General features: G+C 39.5%; 1 protein-coding gene across 4 annotated transcripts in view; it reads right to left on the bottom strand.

Annotated features, from left to right (window-relative positions):
- LOC111156870 (microtubule associated serine/threonine kinase family member 4) overlaps positions 1-22,187 on the bottom strand; it is a 555,459-nt gene that overhangs the window by 63,737 nt on the left and 469,535 nt on the right. For all 4 annotated transcript variants that reach the window (XM_022517982.1, XM_022517984.1, XM_022517985.1 and 1 more), the window contains 4 exons: positions 15,548-15,617; positions 9,928-10,006; positions 3,306-3,463; positions 972-1,047 (listed from right to left, as the gene is read on the bottom strand). In XM_022517982.1, coding sequence (XP_022373690.1) covers positions 972-1,047; positions 3,306-3,463; positions 9,928-10,006; positions 15,548-15,617 — 383 coding nt within the window. The remainder of the gene's footprint in view (positions 1-971; positions 1,048-3,305; positions 3,464-9,927; positions 10,007-15,547; positions 15,618-22,187) is intronic.

Below are 22,187 nucleotides of genomic sequence, written 5' to 3'. Positions count from 1 at the left end.
TCTAAAATCCCAACCAGCACTGACTATGAAGAGTCAGGACCTATTTCTCCGGTGACAAGGGACAGGTAATTAATAGCTAAGATGGCTTTAATCAATGACATCAATGTTGGGTTCATTACAAATAATAAGTACTCTACTTGTGATTTATGAAACCAGAGATTTCCTTTCGTTTTCTTGCCTAGGGCTACACGAGTAGCTGGGGAGGAACAGGAACACAATGGAGAGGTAGTCTTCTCCTGACTGTGCAGGAGCACTAGGGGAAAGGTCATGCAAGCCAGGGACGGGGAGCGTCAAACGGCAGCTTTCCGCAGCTGGGGCGTCTGTCAGCAACTCTTCAGCAAGTCTTTTCGGGCTCAGTGTGAATTCCCTTTGCCATTCTATTGGGGAACATTGCAACTGCACCTTCTCTTCTAAATTAATAGGGTTAGACATATAATTGCTGAAGACACAGGAAGTCACGGAAAAGAAAAATGAGGTTTTTGGGAGGTTGTTTTGTTTTTTAAGAAAAAAAGACGTTCATCACATACCACTCTCCAGGCATCTAAGGAAGGAAAAGGATTGCCCTTGACGCTATACAGCAGGCCCAGACAATGGGCAAGCGAGCATGTGGGAGCAGAGTTTCCCTCTCCCTGTGGCACCCCACCAGGCCCACCCCGTGGGTTGGGCAACTGGCAGGATTTGCTCTAGAGGGAGTTCAGCACACAGAAAGTGTGGTTAGTGCTCAGCCATTTAAAGAAAAATTGTTCAGTAATTTTTACCTTTCTTAGAAGCTGTGGTGCTGTTCTATACAATAACTCATTACTACGGGATTGGCCCATGCCTTCCCATAACAAACCACCTTATCCCATAACAAACCACCTTATACAGTAACTCATTACTACGGGATTGGCCCATGCCTTCCCATAACAAACCACCTACACCCATATTGCCCGTTGATTTAGATGCTAGACATCTTCAATTCAGTTCATTACCTTTGGGAACCTCTCTTTGTAGACATGGTTCATCATAATTATTTCATGGTCACAGCAGGCGGGAGAACGTCCAGGGCTGCAAGCAAAGCAAATTACCCTTTGAAACTTGCCTCAGCATGAAATGAAAATAAGCTTTTTATTTATAAACAACTGGTTGGATCAAAGTACTATACAACCTTTGCAAGAAAAGAATATTAGGTAATAAACTACAAAATCAGTCATTAGTACATACATAAATACCCACAAACAGTGACACCCTGAACAGGATTCAAAAAGGAAGCTCTAGAAATGGAATGCCACGAAGTAATGAGAGCTACAATATAAAGGAGTTCAGAAACGTTCTTAAATCGAGATTATATTCTGTATGTAGAATGCATTTCTATTGTTCTGGAAACCAATTAATGAATTGCAATATAAAACAAAATAAGATCGTTCCAAACAGCAACATCGAGGACACACTGAACAGTGCAATTTCACACTTTTTTCCGACACCTGCGCTCTGCCACGTGCCACTGAAGAGGTCTGACGGTCTTCCACGGCACAGGTGTCACCACTGAAATCCATTTTCTAGCCTCACAAAGATCTCTCTGGGGTGCTGAAGTCAGCATTACGTACAATATGAAACAGAGGCATGGAACTGTTGTGTGCTCTTCTTCCTTTCAATAGCATGTTTCTTCCTAGTGTTACAGAGTTGGGCAACCTCAGTGAGGATGGTGTTTACCCTTCTGGGAGAATACAGCCTGTACTAGATACCCAAGGAACTCCTTTCATAAAACCATAAAATGGGCACCCATTGGTAAAACACAATGTCCCTAAATGAATTCATAACATTGAACTTTTATTCCCTAACTCAAAATAACAACACGTTGCCAAATCATTCAATGTGGGTACATTAACTATCAGTTTATTATCCTAAATAATATCCCAGCCAGGGGCACCTGGCTGCCTTAGTCAGTAGAGCATGAGACTCTTGGGCTTGGGGTCATGAGTTTGAGCTTCATGTTCAGTATAGAGTTTACTTTAAAAAAAAAGAAGTACAAAGGGGAAAACCCTTATCAGCAAACTTTGATATTCAACTGAATACCTGACAAACTATTTTTACAGTAAAATCTTCAACAGGAAAGTATATCAATTCTACAGCTGCAAGCTTCATACTGTGGAGATGGACTGCCTTGATCATCCTGCAGAGAAGGACCTGCTGCCCCAGCAGTTGGGACTACAGAAGCCATCAGCCATCAGTCCCTTCAAAGATGGCCTCAGCTGCAGTCACCTCACCCAGGCCAAGTCCTTCTCAGGGTACCGCACTCAGCAACTGAGGTAGGCATAAAAAGTAAGGGCCATTTGGCAGAGAGGGATAACTCTGACGGTCATGCCACACCCAGAGCTCCCTGTGGAGTCAGCTGTGTGGCACCTAGAGTTCTTTCTGCTCAAGTCAGCTTGCTGGCCTTCCTCACATGGGATAAATCCTAAGCACCCCCTAATGAACATCCTGAACACAAATCTGTTTTAGAGTCTACATCCTAAAAAAAAAACCAAAAACAACAAAACCCCAAAACAACAACCTGTAAAACACATCAAACTATCTCTCTATATTTCTGGCCCTACTCAATGTCAAAATTGAAGGGACATAAATTCCTAATAATTTATTCATAAGCTTGGAAAAAGTAAAAACTCATGAAGGGAAGAAAGATGAAAAATATAGATGAACTTTTATAATGTGGAATCTGAAGGAAAAATCTTTTTTTTTTTTTTTTTTGCTGTCCTTCCTTTTTAGCCAAGCTTACTCATCTTAAAATAAGCACACTAAGTGCTCCTGTACCACAGTTAGATTGACTTGAAATTTCCAATGCAAGAAGGTTTTACAGGAGGTCTCTTTAGTCCATCATGATTATTGCTACTCTCCCAATTTACAAATTGAAAGAAATTCAAAGAAAAACAGAGGGCCGCCTGGGTGGCTCAGTCATTAAGCATCTGCCTTGGGCTCAGGTCATGATCTCAGGGTCCTGGGATCTAGACCCGAATTGGGTTCCCTGCTCAGCGGGGATCCTGGTTCTCCCTCTCCCACTCCCCCTGCTTATATTCCCCTCTTGCTGTGCCTCTGTCAAAAAAATAAATATTATTTTTTAAAAAATAGGAAAAAATAAAGAAAAACAGTAAGATGCCTTTTAGTGGTAATTACCAATATCACGTAGAGATTGGAAAAATCACACGATATTTGGGGTAGTGCACAAATCAATTCACACATAGATGAAATAGAGGAAAAGACGATTTCCCTTGAAATGGTTAAAAACAGATAATCCAATTAAGTAACACTTTTCAATCAGGTCCACCTACCTCAGACTTCGGGAACGGGGGCGCATAGGCGTGTTCCTGCATCTGTTTTCTGTGGCAATGCTTTCGGTAGTACAAAAATGTTTCGACAGGAAGTGCAATTCATCTGGCGTTGGCTGGTAGGGTAACTGATGCAGCTTCTCCTGGGAGGAAGAGGAGGACTACAACAAACCACAGGGAGGTTAGAGGACCGTGTGAGAAAGTGAATTCAAATTCAAGTGAATTCACAATCAAAGCAGTGAACCTGGGTGACATCACCATTTTATAGTTTCCCTTTCACATTATAATTATAATAATTAGTGTCTAAATGTATACCCTTACTGCTTTCTCTGTGAGGTCAAAATGCCCTCCATATTTCGTCTCATTTGTCTACATGACCATTTCCCAAAAGATAGTTTCCTCTCTTGCAGAAAATCCAGGCTCGGAAAATGGGGAGGACTTGTTCAAAGCCAAGGCAAGAAAGTGATACCTGGATAATCTGGGTGCATGAAATGACAGATTAGTTCTCAACTGAGTATGGTACCCTTGCTTGGAACACTGCTCACAATTAAATACTGTGGCTTTCTGGTGAGTAACATAAAATGACTTTTATGATGTGTGATTATAAATAACATAATGAGATCTTCCTTTACAAGGCATGCTGTCGATACATTGATATGTGCCTTGGGTGAAAAGGTGAAGAGATGAAGATATTTTTCTCACTAATGCCATTATTTTAAAATTTGGAATTTTTTTTCTTCCTTTTTTCCTTTGGCTAAGACTCCCTCTTTTCTCTCTCTCTCTCTCTCTCTCACTCTCTCTCTTTCTCTTTTTATTAACATATAATGTATTATTTGCTTCAGAAGTACAGGTCTGTGATTCATCAGTCTTCCACAATTCACAGCACTCACCATAGCATATATCCCCTCCCCTCTTTTCCTTTGTTAAAGCAGCTGCAGTGGTGGTTTTTTAAATTTCTTGCATATAGATTTGCTTTCTGAAAACTGTCACTTCATACTTAGAGAAAGGTAACATAGAAAAAGAGAGTAATTAAATAACACTGTTTTTAATCAATCTGAGAAATAGAACTATAAAGCAAACAGACTTTTCTTTTTGTTTTCACTGGGAGGTAAACTCTATAAGCAATTCTAACAAAAGAGACTGAGAAATTTTTGAGCAAGAGAAACATGATTAGAATAAGCAAATTTGTAAAGTTAACACTCATCCGAAATCTCAGTTTTAAGTTTTTTTTAAAGCTGTCATTAGTTTAACAATAAATGCACTTCATAAACACTGAAGCATCACAATGCAGTAACACTAGAAATTAATGACTAAAGCTTAAAAATACCCTCATACCTTGAAATTATAAAACACCTTATAAGTCCATACAGAGACAAAGAGGAATTTTTGTAATGTAATGAGATTGTTTTATAAGCCATAAAAATGAAAACGCTACTGGAAAAACTTATGAGTTAAACCAAATCTCTATTCAGAAGAGTATAAGCACAGCCTTAAACACTTTTTGCTGGGGAAAAAAAAAACAACAAATAAAACACAATCTAAGTCAACTCAAGCAATCAGGAAAAGAATAATAAAATCACCGTAAGCAGGAGAGAAGCCTTAATGATCAAAGTGAAGATAAGGAAATTAGCTAATAAAAAAATGTAAGTAAGAATCTGTACATAGATCTCAGAGGAAAATCAATGTCCACAGTTCTGTATCCAGGACTGCAAAACCCTAAAACCCTGAAGTTTATTCTTAAGACTACAGGAATCCCTTCCGATGGCCCAGCATCAACTGAGCTCATGGAAAGCTATTTAAAATATGCATTCAATCCACTTAGTGGGAATGTTGATTCAGGCTTCTATAGAAATATTGATATATTTGATTGTGAGCCGCTGGCCCAGGTGCTGCTGGGCTGTCAGGGAAAGTACAGGGATCCCGTTACCTTTCTAAAATATGAAAATTAATTCCCAAACACACTGGGCTCTAGAATTTCACATAAAGTATCAGAGGCCTGCAGTGACATGGAAATGACAGCAAGCGACTTTGAAGGGTAAGTTCCCTCTCTGGAGGGAAGGAGCAGAAAGGTACTGGGGTGGGGGCAGTGTTTTACTTGAACCTTTAACATTTATTAAACAAAATAACAATTTATTTTAAAAAACAGCCCTAGCAAATGTAACAAAATGTTAGCAAGTGTGGAAAATTCTGTGGTTCTACCATATATGCAGCCACAGAACAAAACTGCCTAAGGAATGTGCCCCAGGTTTAGTGATAGGGAATAAGGCAAAATGAATGATGCAGTGGTGTTAAACGTTCCAACCTTAGCACTAGTAAAGAAGAGAGGAGGCAAGGACTCCTCTGGGGAGAGAGCCTCCTTCATCTCAGTTGGAACAAGCAAGGTACAAATGGGAGGAGGGTGATAACCTATTCAAGGGACAAAGGATGGGTTCATGGCATTGGGGACCACTGCAGGCCAGGAAAATGGGGCCCCAAAAGGGAAATGATATTGGACAATCGAAAAATCCAAGGTTAGGTTTTAGCAAAGATCAGGGACTCATTCAGTGGAGAACTTTCGAAGCCAGCGAGAAGGACAAGACAGCAGAGGTGCAGGCTTGCCCCAAGACCGCACATCATACTTCCAACCACCTCCACTGGTCAAGGCATCCTGGGAGTCCCACTTGGAGGAGAGCTTCAGTAATTGGTCTGGGAGTTTCCGATAAACTGTGTCTGATTACTTTACACTTCTAGCATATTCTCTATGTGTGGTGTCAGGTCTCCTCACCCAACTGGTCTGCACATGACTTTTGATAGCATCATAAATCAAACCCACATTCACAGAATAGAGAGTTACATAAAAAAGCTGTACAAGACTTTCCCAAAACTGTTCTGAATATTGATATCATTTAATCTCTCCAGATAACCATTTTGCAACAGACAATACTCATATGAATGCATAATTTCCTACTTCTTATTAAATGTAGTATCATTTTATAGTCATACCTCACATATGTATAGGTATTTATATTCTTATTTCCATTTCCTCAGCAGAAAATAATTAATCTGTTAAGAAATATGGGGGAATGACCTCCTCCTACTGCAGTTCTGTATTACTTATTTTGAAATTAAAAATTATGACCGCAATATTATCTTGGAAAAGTTCCCCACTTATTAATTTTAATGGAAAAATCTGGAGTTGAAAGAAGTTGCAAAACCAAATATTTTCTGGAGGGACTGATTAACTTCCCATGACCGAATCTTTTCAATGTTAGAATACAGCATTTTTAACACTTGCCAATGGTACAGTTGCCATATATCCAAAGGATAAAGATGTGATGTTTACATTTCAATAGTAGTAGCGCTGGAATTCAGCAAACAACACAATTACCTGCCAAACTTAAGTTGTATGTTCCAAGTGTTTGTAATTTTGTGTTCTGTATGTTTACTTTTAAAAAATAACTAAAATGCATTTTGATTGGCCTCATGACTAACAGTTAACCCACAAAATGAAAACCGGAGAGTGCCTCAGATAAGATTTAGAAAAGAAGAAAAAGAGGGGAGTCTGGCTGGCTTAGTCAGTGGAACATGTGACTCTTGATTTCAGGGTCATAAGTTCAAGCTCCACAGTGGACATAGTGATGAACTTAAAAATAAAATATAGTATATCCTTTTAAAAAAGAAAGAAAAGAAGAAAATGTAACTACTAAGCAGTTTTGGGCAAATTTTGCCCCACTATGTAAAGGACAAGAACCCAAAAACCCTGAGAGAAATGAAAAGTAGCTTTTCAAATTTTCACTCCTTATATTTATCAACAATCAATAGGGAGACTAGTTAACTGAACTTTTTATATATGGAGCACCTACACTTCACACACTTAACAGTTCTGTGCATCTTTTGACACAAAGTAATTTGAAAGCTAAAATTTTAGAGGCGCCTGGATGGCTCAGTTGGTTAAGTGTCTGCCTTTAGCTCCCGTCATGATCCCAGTGTCCTGGACGGAGCCCTGCATTGGCTCCCTGCTCGGTGGGGAGTCAGCTTCTGCCTGCCACTCTGCTTGCCTGTGCTCTCCTTCTCTCTCTCCTCCTGTCAGATAAATAAATAAAATCTTGAAAGAAAATTTTATTTTGAAGGAAATAGTAGGAACATGAGGTCAACAATTGTATGTACCATCTTCTTTAATAAACATTTAAGAGAAAACCTAAAAGCTATCTTAACGCTGGTCAGCAGCTGTCAGAAACACAGCAAATGTGTGTGCGTGTGTGACTAAATGCGGTCTCATGGGGCTTCTTCCTTAGACATATATGGAAGTCAAGGATGGTGATAATTCATTGTCCCAGAGGGCCAGGTCATGTTTATTAATTAACATATTTATTTTAAGAAATACCATGTAAATTCCTTAAAAAGAGCCAAGAGCCTGGAGTCTAGACCTGACTGTATCTTCGAGAAAGGAAGGGGTTGGTCAAAGCCCCTCAGTGTGTCATTCCCTGTGTCTTACATTTCTGATAAATAAAAGGAAGAGAACGGTAGCAATTGTACAACACAGTGTGTTGCTGGGATTAAACAAGACTACTATGTCACACTGGAAGTAGTCAGGCTAATGTCCAGCACATAATAAATATTTCTATACTGGCTTTTAAAATTATTTGTACCAAATGAGGTCTGATTGTACCATATGAGAGACTGGCTTTTTAAAGTGGTGTATGATTTAATAGTTACAGATGGAAAGATCTTGTACTCTCCCCTATTTTTCTTGCAACAGTCAAATTACTGTATATATACGACACTAAAATTTGACTAAAGGGCGAAGCGAGGTCATAGAGCTGAAATGAACAAGAATCTGGAGACAAGAGACTTCTCTGAAAGTCTGTAGAAAATTAACTTCCTACAGACTTCTCTGAAAGTCTGTAGAAACTTAACTTTCAGAAATTTACCCTTGCTTTTCTTTTCATTTAGTTTTAGTATCCATTTTCACACTGGAGTTACCCACATTTTCAACATCTAAAATCAACAAATGACCAGTAATGACTCTGGACACAGCAGCCCAGGGTGGCGTCACTATTTTTTAGTGACAGTTTTATCCACTGAAACCATCCATGAGTCTGAAGCATCCTCTCCAGGTGCAAGGTTTCTGCATCATTGAAATGACTCAAGGCTGTCAGGACGCTTCACCAAAATTATCGAATTGGACAATAAATTCACATACTAAACTAAATGGAACAGAAGATATGAAAATAAATTACCTCTCCTCAATAAAATACCAGAGAGATGGTAAAAAATAATCCAATGAATTTTAACAAGGCAGTATTAAAGTGCTCCAGAAAATTCACATTATATTGCATCTGGAATTCTGGAAACACATAATGTAAGGCAGCAATGATACCAGTTAGTTTATAAACAATGATAATGTCCTTTCTTTTTTTAAAAAAGCATTTATTTGAGAGAGAGGGAGCAAGGTAGCGGGGGTGGGGGTGGAGTGGGTGGGAGGAGAAAGAGAATCTCCAGCAGATTCCCTGCTGAGTGAGGAGCCTGCTGTGGGGCTCGATCCCACAACCCTGAGATCCTGAGATCTTGACCTGAGCCGAAATCAAGAGTTGGACGCTTAACCTACAGGGCCGTCCAGGCGCCCCAGTTGTAATGTCTTTTCCATATAAGTACGTGCTGAATGTGCGTGCTTAGCACAGAGCTAAGGCCTGTGAAAAACCAGCAGCACCAGCCCAGTGGAACAATGGATGAATAACCCTACGCAATAAACCACAGACTTTCACAAAATGAAGATGGAAACAGACCAAAAGGAAATCTAAAATCATCAGGTCCACATTTCTGGTTTGTCCAAGGGCATTCGGGCCATTCCATTAGGTATGTATTGAACGCCTACAACAGACCTGGGGTTTCTAAATGACCTCCAGCTTCCAAAGCTCTGCAGAGACAGATACCCCACAACACCACTAATTTAAACTGAGAAAGCATCTATCTAAACTTACTGAATTGTTTCCATTCGTTGGTAGAGCTCCTGTTGAAATGTTACAGTTTGGGGCAAGAGCATCCTTCTTTCTTTATCCTACTTCCATGGCTTCATTTTGTCTCTTTGTCTTAACTTACTACGAAATTCTTTTAATCTCTCCTTAAAAAAAATGTCTTACCTAGGAGGTACAGATTTAAGGCTTGACATTTTTTTTTTAATTTGAAGGAAAAAAACAAAGAAACAAAACAGCAAAAACAAACAAAAAATCCCTGCATCTAAGCCACACAAGAGGAAAAAAAAGACCCGGGCCATCAAAGTTTAATGGCGTTTTCAGTACTGATATCACTGGTGTGGAACCAAAGCAATAAAACCAGATTGCATTTCCCCCCTCCACCCCCCCCCCGAACTACAACAAATGGTATTAAAACAAAAGCTCCCAATCTCCTCCAAACTTGTGATCCTGGGACTTAACTCAATTTATGTACCATACATAGTTTAAAAGCTTGCAGCAAAGAGTATGTCCTTTTTACATCTGTCAGCTCCTCATGTGATGAGGAACCTATTCAGAGTGACAGACATGCCAAATTTATCTCCTCCTTCCTACCAGGAAACACCCAGAGAAAACACGTGCTATGCCAGGGAGCCGTGTGATTGTGAGGAAGAGGAGAACAATTCAGTACTTACAGAGACTGTGGAGCTGGGCGTGTTTGTCCCATAGCCAGAGGAGGGGAGAGAAGCCAAGGACCAGCGGCGTCCATCAGTCCTATTGAGAGAGGGAGATTAACTTTGGCCAACACTGGAGCACTGTTACAGGGGGGCCCCAGGGAAACCGAGCATTTGTATCAAACAAATGATACAAATACGGTCAGTGAAGATGTGGAAATGTTCAGCACGGGCCAGAGTAAACAAACATTATACAGCAGGTTGGCTTTTATTTAAACTGAATCGATATAGCCAAACAAGTAGAAAGTGAATGGGTTGATCCATATTATTGATCTCTCACTAACACACTTTGACAAAATGAATACTGGGGATAATTACAATGGTCAGACTCAGCAGATTCAAATGAATAAAAACAGAAAGGGAGGAGGAAAAAAAACTTGTGTCTGGAGGCTGATCACTGAGGTCACGGGTCTCTGGAAGGGCCTGAATTCCAGCAAGGTCTAAGAGCCTGTGGGGACTTCGATAACATCCTAAAAACTCTCCACTTATTTTCAAGGGAACTGTCTTCCACCTCACACCTAGGGAGGGGATTAGTGGGGCTCAGGGCTGGTTCAAGTCTTAAGTAGCAAAAAACTTTCACACTAAAATAGTGACTGACCTTACGGTCAGAATCTCTAAGACTTACTATCTTCTGACAGGACCTGGTTTCAAGTGTTACAACAAAAGTCCCTTGCAGAGTTGTGAGTAGGTAGCCCCGCTCCGGCCCAGAACAGCAGGGGCAGAAAGAAAATTTTCTACTAGTCACAGAACCTAATGAGAAGAGTACAAGTGTCTGTTCCAGTCATAGAGGCAAAACTGTCAGGAGTCCTTGAAGAGAGCGATTTTCTCTCCAAATGGTCAAAGGGTAGCTTCCGGGGTAGATTCTGGTTATGAGTTAGGGTCTTTAAAAGGGTCTCAGATGATTGAATGAAATAATAGAGACAATACTGTTGCAGGGACCAGAAAGCAAACTTTCTGAACCCTTGGGTGTTCCAGAGTCATTATTATTTATCCTGTTTTAAGTAAGACTGTGATTTCAACATCATATACCCCTGTGAAAACAAATAGATGTGTATTTGCCAAGGGAAAAACAGGAAAAACACACATCATAAAGGCCTATACTGCATTATTTAGATGTAGTCTATCCTATATAGACTTCTTATAATTTACGACTGTACTCACTTACTATGCGAGAGACAAGAGGGGGCCAAATTTACCACAGATACATTCATAGGAAGTTGAGGTCAGGGGATTCAACAGCATTAGACTTGAATTTGAGAAATGTCACAATTAGATGTTTATGTAAAAAACCTGATATTTGAGACTAAATTACAGTCAAAGGAAAATATAATCACAGGCTACCTTGGATGTTGCCTCCAATAAATGCAAATGGTCCACAAAGACAAAATGGAGAAATTCAAGTGGACAAATCACAGAAATACTACAATGTTAAAATTTGAGTAAAATTTACCTGTCATTTCTGTGACCATGATTGGAGTACAATTGGATCAAGTTTGTTTTTTAAAAAAAGAAGCAAAACAAAATATATGTAAATATGCCAGTCATAAGGAACGGGAACAATTAAGTCATATGTTCTTTAAAAATATTTTTAAACAATTAAAAATGTTAAAGATTTATGGATAAAATAATCATAAGAACATGTTTCTAAAGACATCAATTAACTGGACACAGGTTAGTTTTATTTTATTTGGCTACTTATTGAAGACTTAAAAATCCATGCTGTACTTTACATTTTAAACACCTCCAATTTTTAGAAGTTAAAAAAAAAAAGGGTGGAGGATATGATTTTTAAAAGGATTATTCAGTCCATTTAATAGCAATTATCAGAAACTAGTCTCTGGAAAGAACGCAGGCACGATTTCCCCCATCGTGACTTTGTTTTGTGATTCATTAATTCTCCTTTCCCTCAGGTATCAATGAATATATTTCACATGAATGAACAATTCCAAGGAAAGACACATTCTTAGTTAGTTTTGAAACATAAATTACATTTGCTTACTCTGGAAAACACCCAACTAAAAGATGTTTAAACAAGAAAGTGCAGCCATGGACCAGAAATAATTTATGTCTCATGAAGTTCCCCAAGTTCTTGGTGTCTATTTACTCAAATGGAGCACAAAGGACCATTGCATTTTCATTACCATGACGACCGCATATCAGAAGTTATTATACATGCTATATACTGTACTTAAGAGAGAGCATGCCCTTTTTTTCCCAAGAAAGCTATCACACAAGTGCAATTTAGATCCTGCTAACAATGTTGTCTTTTCTTTGCAGAAGCTACCAATAAAATATTACTGGAAGACAGACTACATTGCAGCCAAAGCAATAAGGCTTTTCTGAATTGATTTTTTTTGGGGGGTGGGATGGGGTGGAAATCTCTCAGTGTTAAACTAAGTGAGAAGGAACGAAGAGAAAAACATCTGATGGGAACACAGAATACAAAAGACTTTGCAAAAAACATCATTTCAACACTACTGAAAAATATTATATTAATACTGTATATAACAAAGAAAAAGTGGAGAGTCCCAGTATCAACCTGGATCTTATAATTGTAGAAAGAGGAAGAAGATTGATTTGTTTAGTTGTAACAGTCACCTGGCATGACGTCTTTTATATTCTGATTGATACTGGAACAAGTTGAACTATGCCAGGTGCTCAACCAGTGTCCAGTGACCTGAACTCAGCAGCTAAGTCTGTTCTAGTAATTTGCTTGTGGAAATATATTCTGAGATTTACCCTGGTAAGGAACAATGAGGCACTAGGAAACACCCATGGCATGCAGTCAGGGCTCTGTGTTTCCAATGTAAGTAAAAGCAGTATGTAATGGGTCAACTCCATCAACTTTTGGGAATGGCAGTACAATGTTATTGCCTCCATCTTAAGCCAAAGAAAAAAATGTTAATTCTGTTATCAGACTGTAAATCTGTATCACAGTTCTTAGGAAAGTAAAAATATGCTTCTTTGCTCCTGATGAAACTTATTATGCTATAATGCTCATTTTCATCCTTTTTAACTCATTAGTAAAAAATTAGCTTGATAATTTTACTCTTATGGATGTATTAGATAGCAAGTGAGTGCCATCCTATTTTCCAGTCTGAAATTAAACTATTCCATTACAGGGGATGTCTAGTGGGGGGCGTATTATCACATACTGGTATATGTAAGGTATATGTTTATACACATACACACCCCACACATAATGGTATAAGTAAGATAAGAAAACATTAATAAGCCTGATCTTTATCCTTTCACTCAAGAATAATTTTAAAAACAGGGCAATCTCTTCTCTGTTGGACTAAATATACAAAATAAAAACATGTGAGAGTCTCAGAATGATATTACTTCTTAAAGTCTCAAAAATGCACACCGGAATGGAATGGAATGGAGACCCATGAGTGGTCTTTCCATGTTTCCTGAATAAAAATGAACTTTAGAAAGGAGGAGAGAGATACCAGATGTTAAATAAAAACACATCAATTTTAGTTTTTATAGCAAATGCAGGGTTCTGTTTACTTGAATAAAAGTTTAAAAAGATGATCACTCATGCCCCAATCTAAATTAATATTTTTTGAAGAGTGTGGAGGGAGTTCCATCTGGAAATTCATGCAAAATGAACTACAGGTCTCCTGTGATAATCTTCTGTCATGGTTTATGGTTTATTTGTCAAAAATTAACATGCCTGGGGGTTGTGTACCTTTTTAAATAGCAGGGAAACGAGATTCATCTATCCTCCAGTCACCCACTTAATTATCAGATTCTCTTCATTTTTGTAAATCTGGCAGGATTAAGAGACTATGATTTCTGTCATGTTTAAATGCACACTATAATGGAATTTGCATTTTTCTTATTACTTAAAGTAATTAAACACATTCTTTTAAGAGGTGTGTTTTAAAGACTATGGTGGGTTCTTGTTCATCCATTTTTGTAAGATTTTCATTTCCACTTAGATGAGTAGCACTATCATGAATTAGTATCTACTGGGTGAACATAGGCTTTGTGGGACCAGTAATTTTCACCTTTTTTTTATAGTGCTTAGAACAAGTTCCTAAAAGAAGAGAAGTTGAACTGGGGAAAAAGTCAGGGGTGGGGGGTCTCAAGCTCCTTAGAGAGCCTGTCTTATGGTTCTGGTGTCCTGCCCATGATGGAGAATAGGTACTTTCCACACACAGGCACCTGCCATATGGTGGGGGATGTGTAATACTTACAAGGGATATCAGTTACAGAGAATTTGGGAAATAGTGCCAACAGGTCCTCTTCTTTGGATGTAGTAATGTAAGTACGTTATGTGCTGACAAACGGCAGTGGGGACACTGCAGGTTTCGCTGGTCAGGAACACGTGTTAAAACAAATCTATTTTTTTTTTTTAACCTACACATATGTCTTTATTAAGTGCTATGTTAATCCACTTCCTGATATAGTTAGGTGTCTGAGGAAAATGAGCAAGTATGCTGGACATGTCAACCATAAATGAATTTACCCTGAATATTCAGCAACCTGGCTGAAGGTCGGTTGTTTTCTGTTTTTCCCAGAGCAGGAGGGGCCAGGGTGTATGAGAGGGGTGACAGAACCCAGGAGGGTGAAGGTTGGAATCAGACAGGGAGATGTACACTGATCCCACATATAGAACACAGAAAATGTGGCTGTGTAGACTCCTCTCACTTGGAGAAGTCACAGAAGAAGATCCAGAACCTACAAGATTTCACGTTATGGCACAGGCCTATGATCCTCCTAATTCACAACAAGACTTCCTTGTGGCTCAATGACCCAGATAGAACACATGTATCTTCAGCACTTGGTATCAAATTCTAACTAAGCTATGAACAGAAAACATAAACTATCCTATAGTCCATGCGTGGCTTTATCTCAAAGGGATCACAAATTGGTGGCTTCATGCTCTCAAGTAAAGACGCATCTTAGAGTTCATACCCTCTGATCTCAAGAAGGTCATTTAAAAAAAAAAAAAGTATTTCAATAACAACAATAACAGTTGCATCAGGACACAGAGATGAGTCAAGTCCTTGTAACATAAGCTCGGATAGTTCCGTAAAAATCTGCTGAACCTCAAGCATGTACAAGGCAATGCTTGTACACACACACACACACACACACACACACACACACACACATAATGGTATAAGTAAGATAAGAAAACATTAATAAGCCTGATCTTTATCCCTTTATTCAAGAATAATTTTAAAAACAGGGCAATCTCTTCCCTGTTGGACTAAATATACAAAATAACAATATGTGAGAGTCTCACATGTTAAGAGAGAAAAAAGGAAACCATCATCTCTCGCCCTCACTGGGAGCCCAGCATCTAGGGAAGGACCAAGAGAGGTACATGGAACTCTAACCTGAGTCAGAAATCATTATTAAACTGTTAAAGCACGAGTGTTTTCAACAAAGTTGGGTGGCAGTCTGAAGCTATCTTTGGGCAGGGAGCTTCAGAGGCCATATATTAATACGCGGGATCTCATAGGCAGAAGGCAGGGGAACAGGCGGGCATGAGGAAGAGGGGATTCAGGAGACACGATTCTCGACATAACACTTGACTATTTGGCCCACAGAAAGTCCTTACCTCCGTGCAAATGAGAAATGGGCTGAGGCACTGGGGGAGAAATTTCTTGGACTATCTTGAGGGCTGTTTCCTGTAAAGAGAAAGAGGGAAAAAAATCATAACATGATTTTATTTTTGTAACATTATCCACATCCAGGATCGTCTTCTTTCTAGTAATGCGTTTCTGTACATTCTCATCCCACATTCATCTCTTCAAAAATGCTTCAGTTTTCCTCGGAGCGGGGGCTGGGAGTGGCGGGGAGGGAGAGTGAGGGAACGGGCTTGAGTCCCAGCACAGTGTTCTGAGGTTGCAAGATATATGAATAAGCACATCCATCCATCACCAAGCAGCAGTCTCCCAGGGATTAATAACCTAAACATTTCAGTCCTAAAGAATAATGTATATATAAATATCTTGCTTCTCAGTCTTCCAGATGTTAACATTTGAAGTGACAGGATAGTTGTGGAGGTCTATGCTTCACCTGGTGGTGGGGGTGGGGCTTTCTATTTTGGGAAGCAGCCTCAGGATTTTTTTATTTATGGAAACCAAGTACATGTCTGAGTTCTCAAAAATAAATCCTTGTATTCCAGAATCCATGTTTTTTAAAAGCGGAAATGTCAGTATGCATCATAAAATACTGGGAAGAACCCAGTCATTAGGACCTATTTCTCCAATGACCCAGATCTAGCCCCTAACACTATTTTCTTCAACACCTCCCCCCCACCCCGGTTCGAAGCATCTGGGTTGTGATTGGCCAGGCAGACGTTCAAAGCCACCACCCCACAAAGGCTTTTTTTCTCAGAGAGTGTTTTCCTTGCATCCCACGGAGGCGGGTGAGCACAGACCGCTCGCTGCAAAGAGCACAGCTCCTTGGGGGCTTGTTACTTCCTCCATCAGAACACCCAACCTGCTGCTGGTCATTGAGAATGCGTGGTAGGCAGCTGGTGAGGGGCAGCTCAGGACAGCCTAGACCACCCGGCTTCCCTCTGCATGTTTAATTAGATTGGCAGAATTATCTGACGACCGGAGGGAACTTTATGTAGCTGGTTTAAAGAAGGAGGTGAGGAAAGGTTGCAGGCTAGCCTTAGACTGTCTTGAAACATGGAGAATAAATCAGGAAGCTGTGTTTAAACCCTACCAGCCAGCCAGTTCCCACATTACTGATTTCAGAAACGGAAGTGACAACTGTGGTAAGGTGTGTGGTAAGGTGTGAGGAATACAAGAATGCAGTACCTAGCTGCAAACAATGCATCACCTGCGTACAAATAAGAAGAGACCAACCCATTAAGGAGATACGTTTAGTGTTACCTTGAGGACTTCTGGGCTGGTTACATCTGTACTGAAATTTTTCGATTAACTTAAGGTTGCAAATTTTATAGAGATGCTGTCAAAAGATGCCATTAACTTTATGATAGACAGCACAATTAAAGCCATTTGACTAGGAAGCACTGAAAAGCCTGTTTCTTTATGGACAGAGAATCTAGAAGAACTTTTCTCTCTTTTGTAATGAAATTTATCATGTTTTTGCATCTGTTGTTCCTCGGGCCCCTGGAGAAATTGATTCTGCTTTTGCCATCCAGTAATCCAGGACTCTTTTTGTCCATCTATCTACACAGCTAAATTAAGTTCCATCAACTTTTCCCAACAGCCTTCGTTCCCACCACCCTGCCTTTTCCCATCTTAGCTTACATATCACTCTTTGTAGCCTTAAAAGATCTTGAAAAATTCAAGATAGCTAAAAATTCTTGTTTCTGAAAGGGAGATGAATCTAATGCCAGAAATCTTAGTGTGGATTTGGTTTATTTGGAAAAAGTGTTCACTTTGCTCACATCCCATATAGAGCAAACTACCAGTAAGTTATCAGGAAAAACAGAAGAATTGATTGTTGGAAGCCAAGGTATGATCAGTTTAGTAATTCCTGCTACCGAATTCACTGAGAATAAATAATAAGATCCACGAAACTTAACACCAAATTCTTAGCTCCAGGTTCTTCTGTAAAGTGAACACCGTATCTGGAGATTATGATGAGATCAACTAGAACTAGAGAGAGCTTACTACTTATTTTCAACACTCTGAAGAAGGGAGAAACAAGGAGTTAACTTAAAACCCTTTTCACTTTTAGAGATTTTAATGACTGGTCCCCAGGAAGCCATGTAACATCTTATAATACACGGCAACTGATCCCTTTGAAGATGAACAGGCTGAGACAAAGATATATAGAGGTAGGTTAATTTAATTCTGCTCTTAATGAAAAAAAAAAAAAAAACAAAAACCAAACAAACAAACAAACAAAAAAAACCCAACGCTACCATTAACCATTTCTAATCTTTGGGTTTTTGCCTCTCCATTTTGTGCTACCTTTCTAAGCCCATCGATTAAAAATGTTTCTCATCCACTCCCACATTGCTATAAAATCAAACCCAAATTCCCACATTTTTAGCTTCAAGACTATAGGGCCATCTGCATAATCTTGTTCCTAACAGATCTTTCTTCCTGTTTCATGGCAGATCTAAAGCCAGGTTTAAATGTCAATGTGCGTACACATGCACACCCCTCCCCTTCACCCCTGCCTATCACAAAGGTTCTTAAATGGAGTGGGATATTAGAGAAAATGGTGGTGGCCTGAACTAGAATACCTGATAATTCATTACAGACAAGAGATTATAGCTTAACCTGAGGACAGCTGGGCAAGCTCAACAGAAGAATGGAAGAACCTCAGGAAGGGGACAGAAACCCCCAAACAGAGCAGGATGATACAGTAGGGATAGATACTCTGGCAGCAGAAGATTCAGACTGGTATAGCCAATGAGCTGTGAACTATATTTACTGGTATTAACCAGGGGAGGGCCTTACGAGACATCAGCAGGCAAGAGAAAGATGCTAGAGATTTTAATCTGGCATGAATGTGTTGGGTGGACAGATGAGTGGCCAAAGAAGGGAAGTTTAGGAGCGTAGATTAGGACATGAAGGGCCAACAGAAAAAACATCTTTGTGAGCAAACCAAGCATAATTAGTGATGCAGTAGAAATGAAGTGATGAAAATATTCCAGGTTACAAGCGACCAACATTTGGAAATTTTGAGAGAGAAGTGGAGTGATTGTGATAAGACAGGAAAAATTTGGATGAGTCTGTAGATTTTTGTGTTATTATAGAATATTCCTCCATATTTCTTAGGGAGAGGTAAAAAGATTAGGAGATTAGATGGGTGGGAGTTAATCTTCGTTTCTGTTTTTGTTGTGTTTTGATTTTAGAGAGGATGGGACAGAGGGAGAGTGAGAGCAACAGCGAGCGAGCGAGAGAGAGAGAAAGAGAGAGAGAGAAAAGAGAGAGAGAGAATCTTAAGCAGGCTCTACGTCCAGCAGGACCCAGGACCCTTGAGATCATGACCTGAGCAGAAATCAAGAGTCAGACACTTAACCACCTAAGACACCCAGGCAGTTCTGGGAGTCAATCTTTGAAGTCTGTGATCTTATTTGAAAGAAAAATTGATATCTATGTTACCTACTCAGTCTCTGAGGCCTGAGAGACATACTTTTATTATACAGTGAAGAAAATACCATTCATTTAGAACAGATTAAATTAAAAAGCACACCTTATATATGTATTCTTAAGAAATGAGGGCCAGGCTGCTGTGGACATGCCCAGCAAGCCTCCAGGATGAGAAAGCAAGACGGACTGAAACCAGAGTCCTATACATGACCTTCACTCCTCACAGCACTGCTCTCTGAATTCATCCACCCATCTGCAAAGCAATACCTGAGAGACTTTCCAATGAAAACCGGTGCCAGTTAATTCTCTGCCCATATGTGCAGTCCTTGCTTATAACTCAAATCCTGCTGCTCCCAGGGATTTGCTGGCTCTTGGACCTTTGAGTGCTAGGACACTTCATAGACCGCTGTTATCACTGCTGATGTTTTTGACCTGGTAAAGCAAACCTTAGCAGTGGTCAGGCATTTGGTAGGTAATTAATGCTAGGGTCCCGGGGGTGGGGTGGGGGGAGGACTAGCACAACCATTACACAAGCAATATAACAAAATGGGACTTTACCTCATGGCTCTGCACAGGGTGCCTCATTTTCAAGGCAGTTATGGTTTAGAAAGTGATTTCCAGATTAATTAAATTGTTTGATTGCTTTGTAATTAGGTTGGAGAAGTCCTGTGTCTTTACCACAGAGAAACAAGCTGCAAATCTTTTAAAAAGGCATATGCTGTACCCACCACAGATTATTAATGTGCTTTTAATAGCTATCTGTTCACAAAATGATAGTTTCTGGTTGCCTTGATTTTCTATCAGGACTGAGGGAATCCAAGAAATAATGATAATTGCCATCTGAAACTCCTGGTGGATCAAAGAGTAAGCCCCCCATTTGAATCCTTATTGTCATTACTTGACGATCAGCTTAAATGACTTGTGGCGTTTTACGCTGTAACAATCAATACCATGGTTCCTGTCGCTTTGTAGGAGACTCTGAGTAACATACTGCCATTGCTTTAGAGTTTAAGACCAAATCTGCAAGTGTCAAACCTAGCATCTCCTTCCAAGATGAATTTCAGCAGAGAAGATGGGCACGGGAACAGTTAGGCAGGAACCTCAGGCTGAGTGAGCTTGCAAAGACAGTAGTTCCCAACACCTGACCCTTTTGACTCTACCCTAACAGATCCAGCTAATACAAGAAAAGTTAAGTCTTCCTTTCACTTAGACGCTGTCTCAGCAACTGGCTCCTCTCCAGATACGACTGTGGAATATTAATTAAAGCTGGGCAGCTGCTTAGAGTCTAAGTGGACACAGAAAAACCTTGATTGGCCTTCTGTGGAATTGTCTCTGGGTAGGCTGTGAGGGGTCTAGAGCAAGCCAATGAGCAGAAGTAGGCTCATCTGCTTGGGTTTTCAAGTAAATACAAGATTACAGACAATGAACCAAAACTGTCATAAAATTTGGGCTCTCTGAACTTTTTCCTTTCAGTTCTTGTTTTGGTTTTCCCTGTCCCTCATTGCTTACTGATCCTTCCAGCAGCCAAGACCACTACTATCATCTGATTCGTTCATTCAACAAATATTTATCAATCCTCCACACCATGTAGAGGACAATAAGATTTGACTTACATTTTAGAAAGATCCTTCTGGTGTTCTGTGGCCTATGGGCTGTAAGCAGGTGTGTGAGCAGAAGCAGGGAGATCGGTTAGGAGGCTACAAGCTCAGACAAGCTAAGGAATAATACTCTGGGTGGGGTGACTTAAGATCTCAGGTACTTTCTGGCACTAGAACGAATAGGATTGGCTGAAAACTGGACTGAGTGGAATGATAAGGGAAAGAGAAGAAACTAAGAGGACTCCTGGATTCTAAGACTAAGCCAATGAGTAAGATTGTGACATTAACTGAGACAGGGAAGACCAAGGGGAGGATAGGGTTTGGGAGTGTGAGACAGAACTAAGAACATAACTCCATTATCTGGGTGGATTAGGCTCTTTCACTTACAGAGACACCATATCAAATAATTTCAAATATATCAAAATGTACTCATATGCCACTTTATATGCAATTATATATAATAATGTTATATTAGTTGCAGTTCTCATGTAACATTTATATTAATTATGTAAAAATTCTGTTATAGTTGTTACTGTACTTGAGAGCAGGTAACATTTTTCTGCTCACATTTTTAAATACCTAACAGACTGAATAATCCTGATCTGAGTCAGACACTCAAACCACTCAAGAGTGCTAGTGAAGGGTTTGTAGAGAAGGAAAATTCTATAGGCTAAATATCGAAGACTGAGTAATGATAACTTCAATCACTCTGTGTCACCACAGGTAAACTAAATGGAATTTAACAACGTGTACTCTCTTCCCTTTCTCTCTTCCTCTAATTGCTATTTCTAAATATTTGATGGGGGGATAAGCTTTAGTTATACATGTAGATACACACAAAGTGTATTTTGAATTCTCAGTACCCAACCTAGTCTCTAAGATTTAGAAAACTAGAAACATATGGCTTTTTAAACCCAATAATTATGTATTAAGATCTTTTTGTTCACAGCTTTGAGCTACGTACTACAACAGATTAAGTGGTGAACAAGACCCAAAGAGCTAAAAATCTGATAGAGGCTGCTAACTCTAGATATCATCCAGCTCTAGACTCATCTTGCAAAACCAATTCTGGATCCAAATTCATGTGAAAAAGAAGTTTTCTTAAGCCAAAGCTCTTAAATGTATCAAAATTACTTACTAAAAATGAACTCTCAATGACAATACCATATGGAGAATGTACTGTGTCACAGCAGACTCTTGACAAATGGACATAGAATGCTTTCTAAGGAATGACTGATGAGGCTGGAGGTGGAAAACATGTAGGGAGTAAAAGAGAGATCCAATAACAGGTCATTTTCTATGTCATAAGACTCCCAATGATGCCTATTGTCTCCATTTCATGAAGCTGGTCCTCTGGAATTTGTGTACTCTATTTGAAATGCTGTGGCATTGACACGAATCCCTTGGAGATGTGTTATAATGGGTTCTTGAGAATGTTTTAGCTTTTCATTGACCCTTCCTTATTACTCTGAATTGATGTCACATCTCAAGGTGATCCCGAGTAAAGACAGGTGAATGTCAAGAATGATGAAGAAAGTTGATTTTTAGTTGTGTATTTTCCTCCCATCTACAG

The sequence above is a fragment of the Enhydra lutris genome, unplaced genomic scaffold (genome assembly GCF_002288905.1).
Source record: "Enhydra lutris kenyoni isolate GAN:26980312 unplaced genomic scaffold, ASM228890v2 scaffoldscaffold50, whole genome shotgun sequence".
Taxonomy (NCBI): domain Eukaryota; kingdom Metazoa; phylum Chordata; class Mammalia; order Carnivora; family Mustelidae; genus Enhydra; species Enhydra lutris.
The sequence above is the reverse complement of the archived record's forward strand: the minus strand, read 5'-3'. Positions and strand labels throughout refer to the sequence as shown.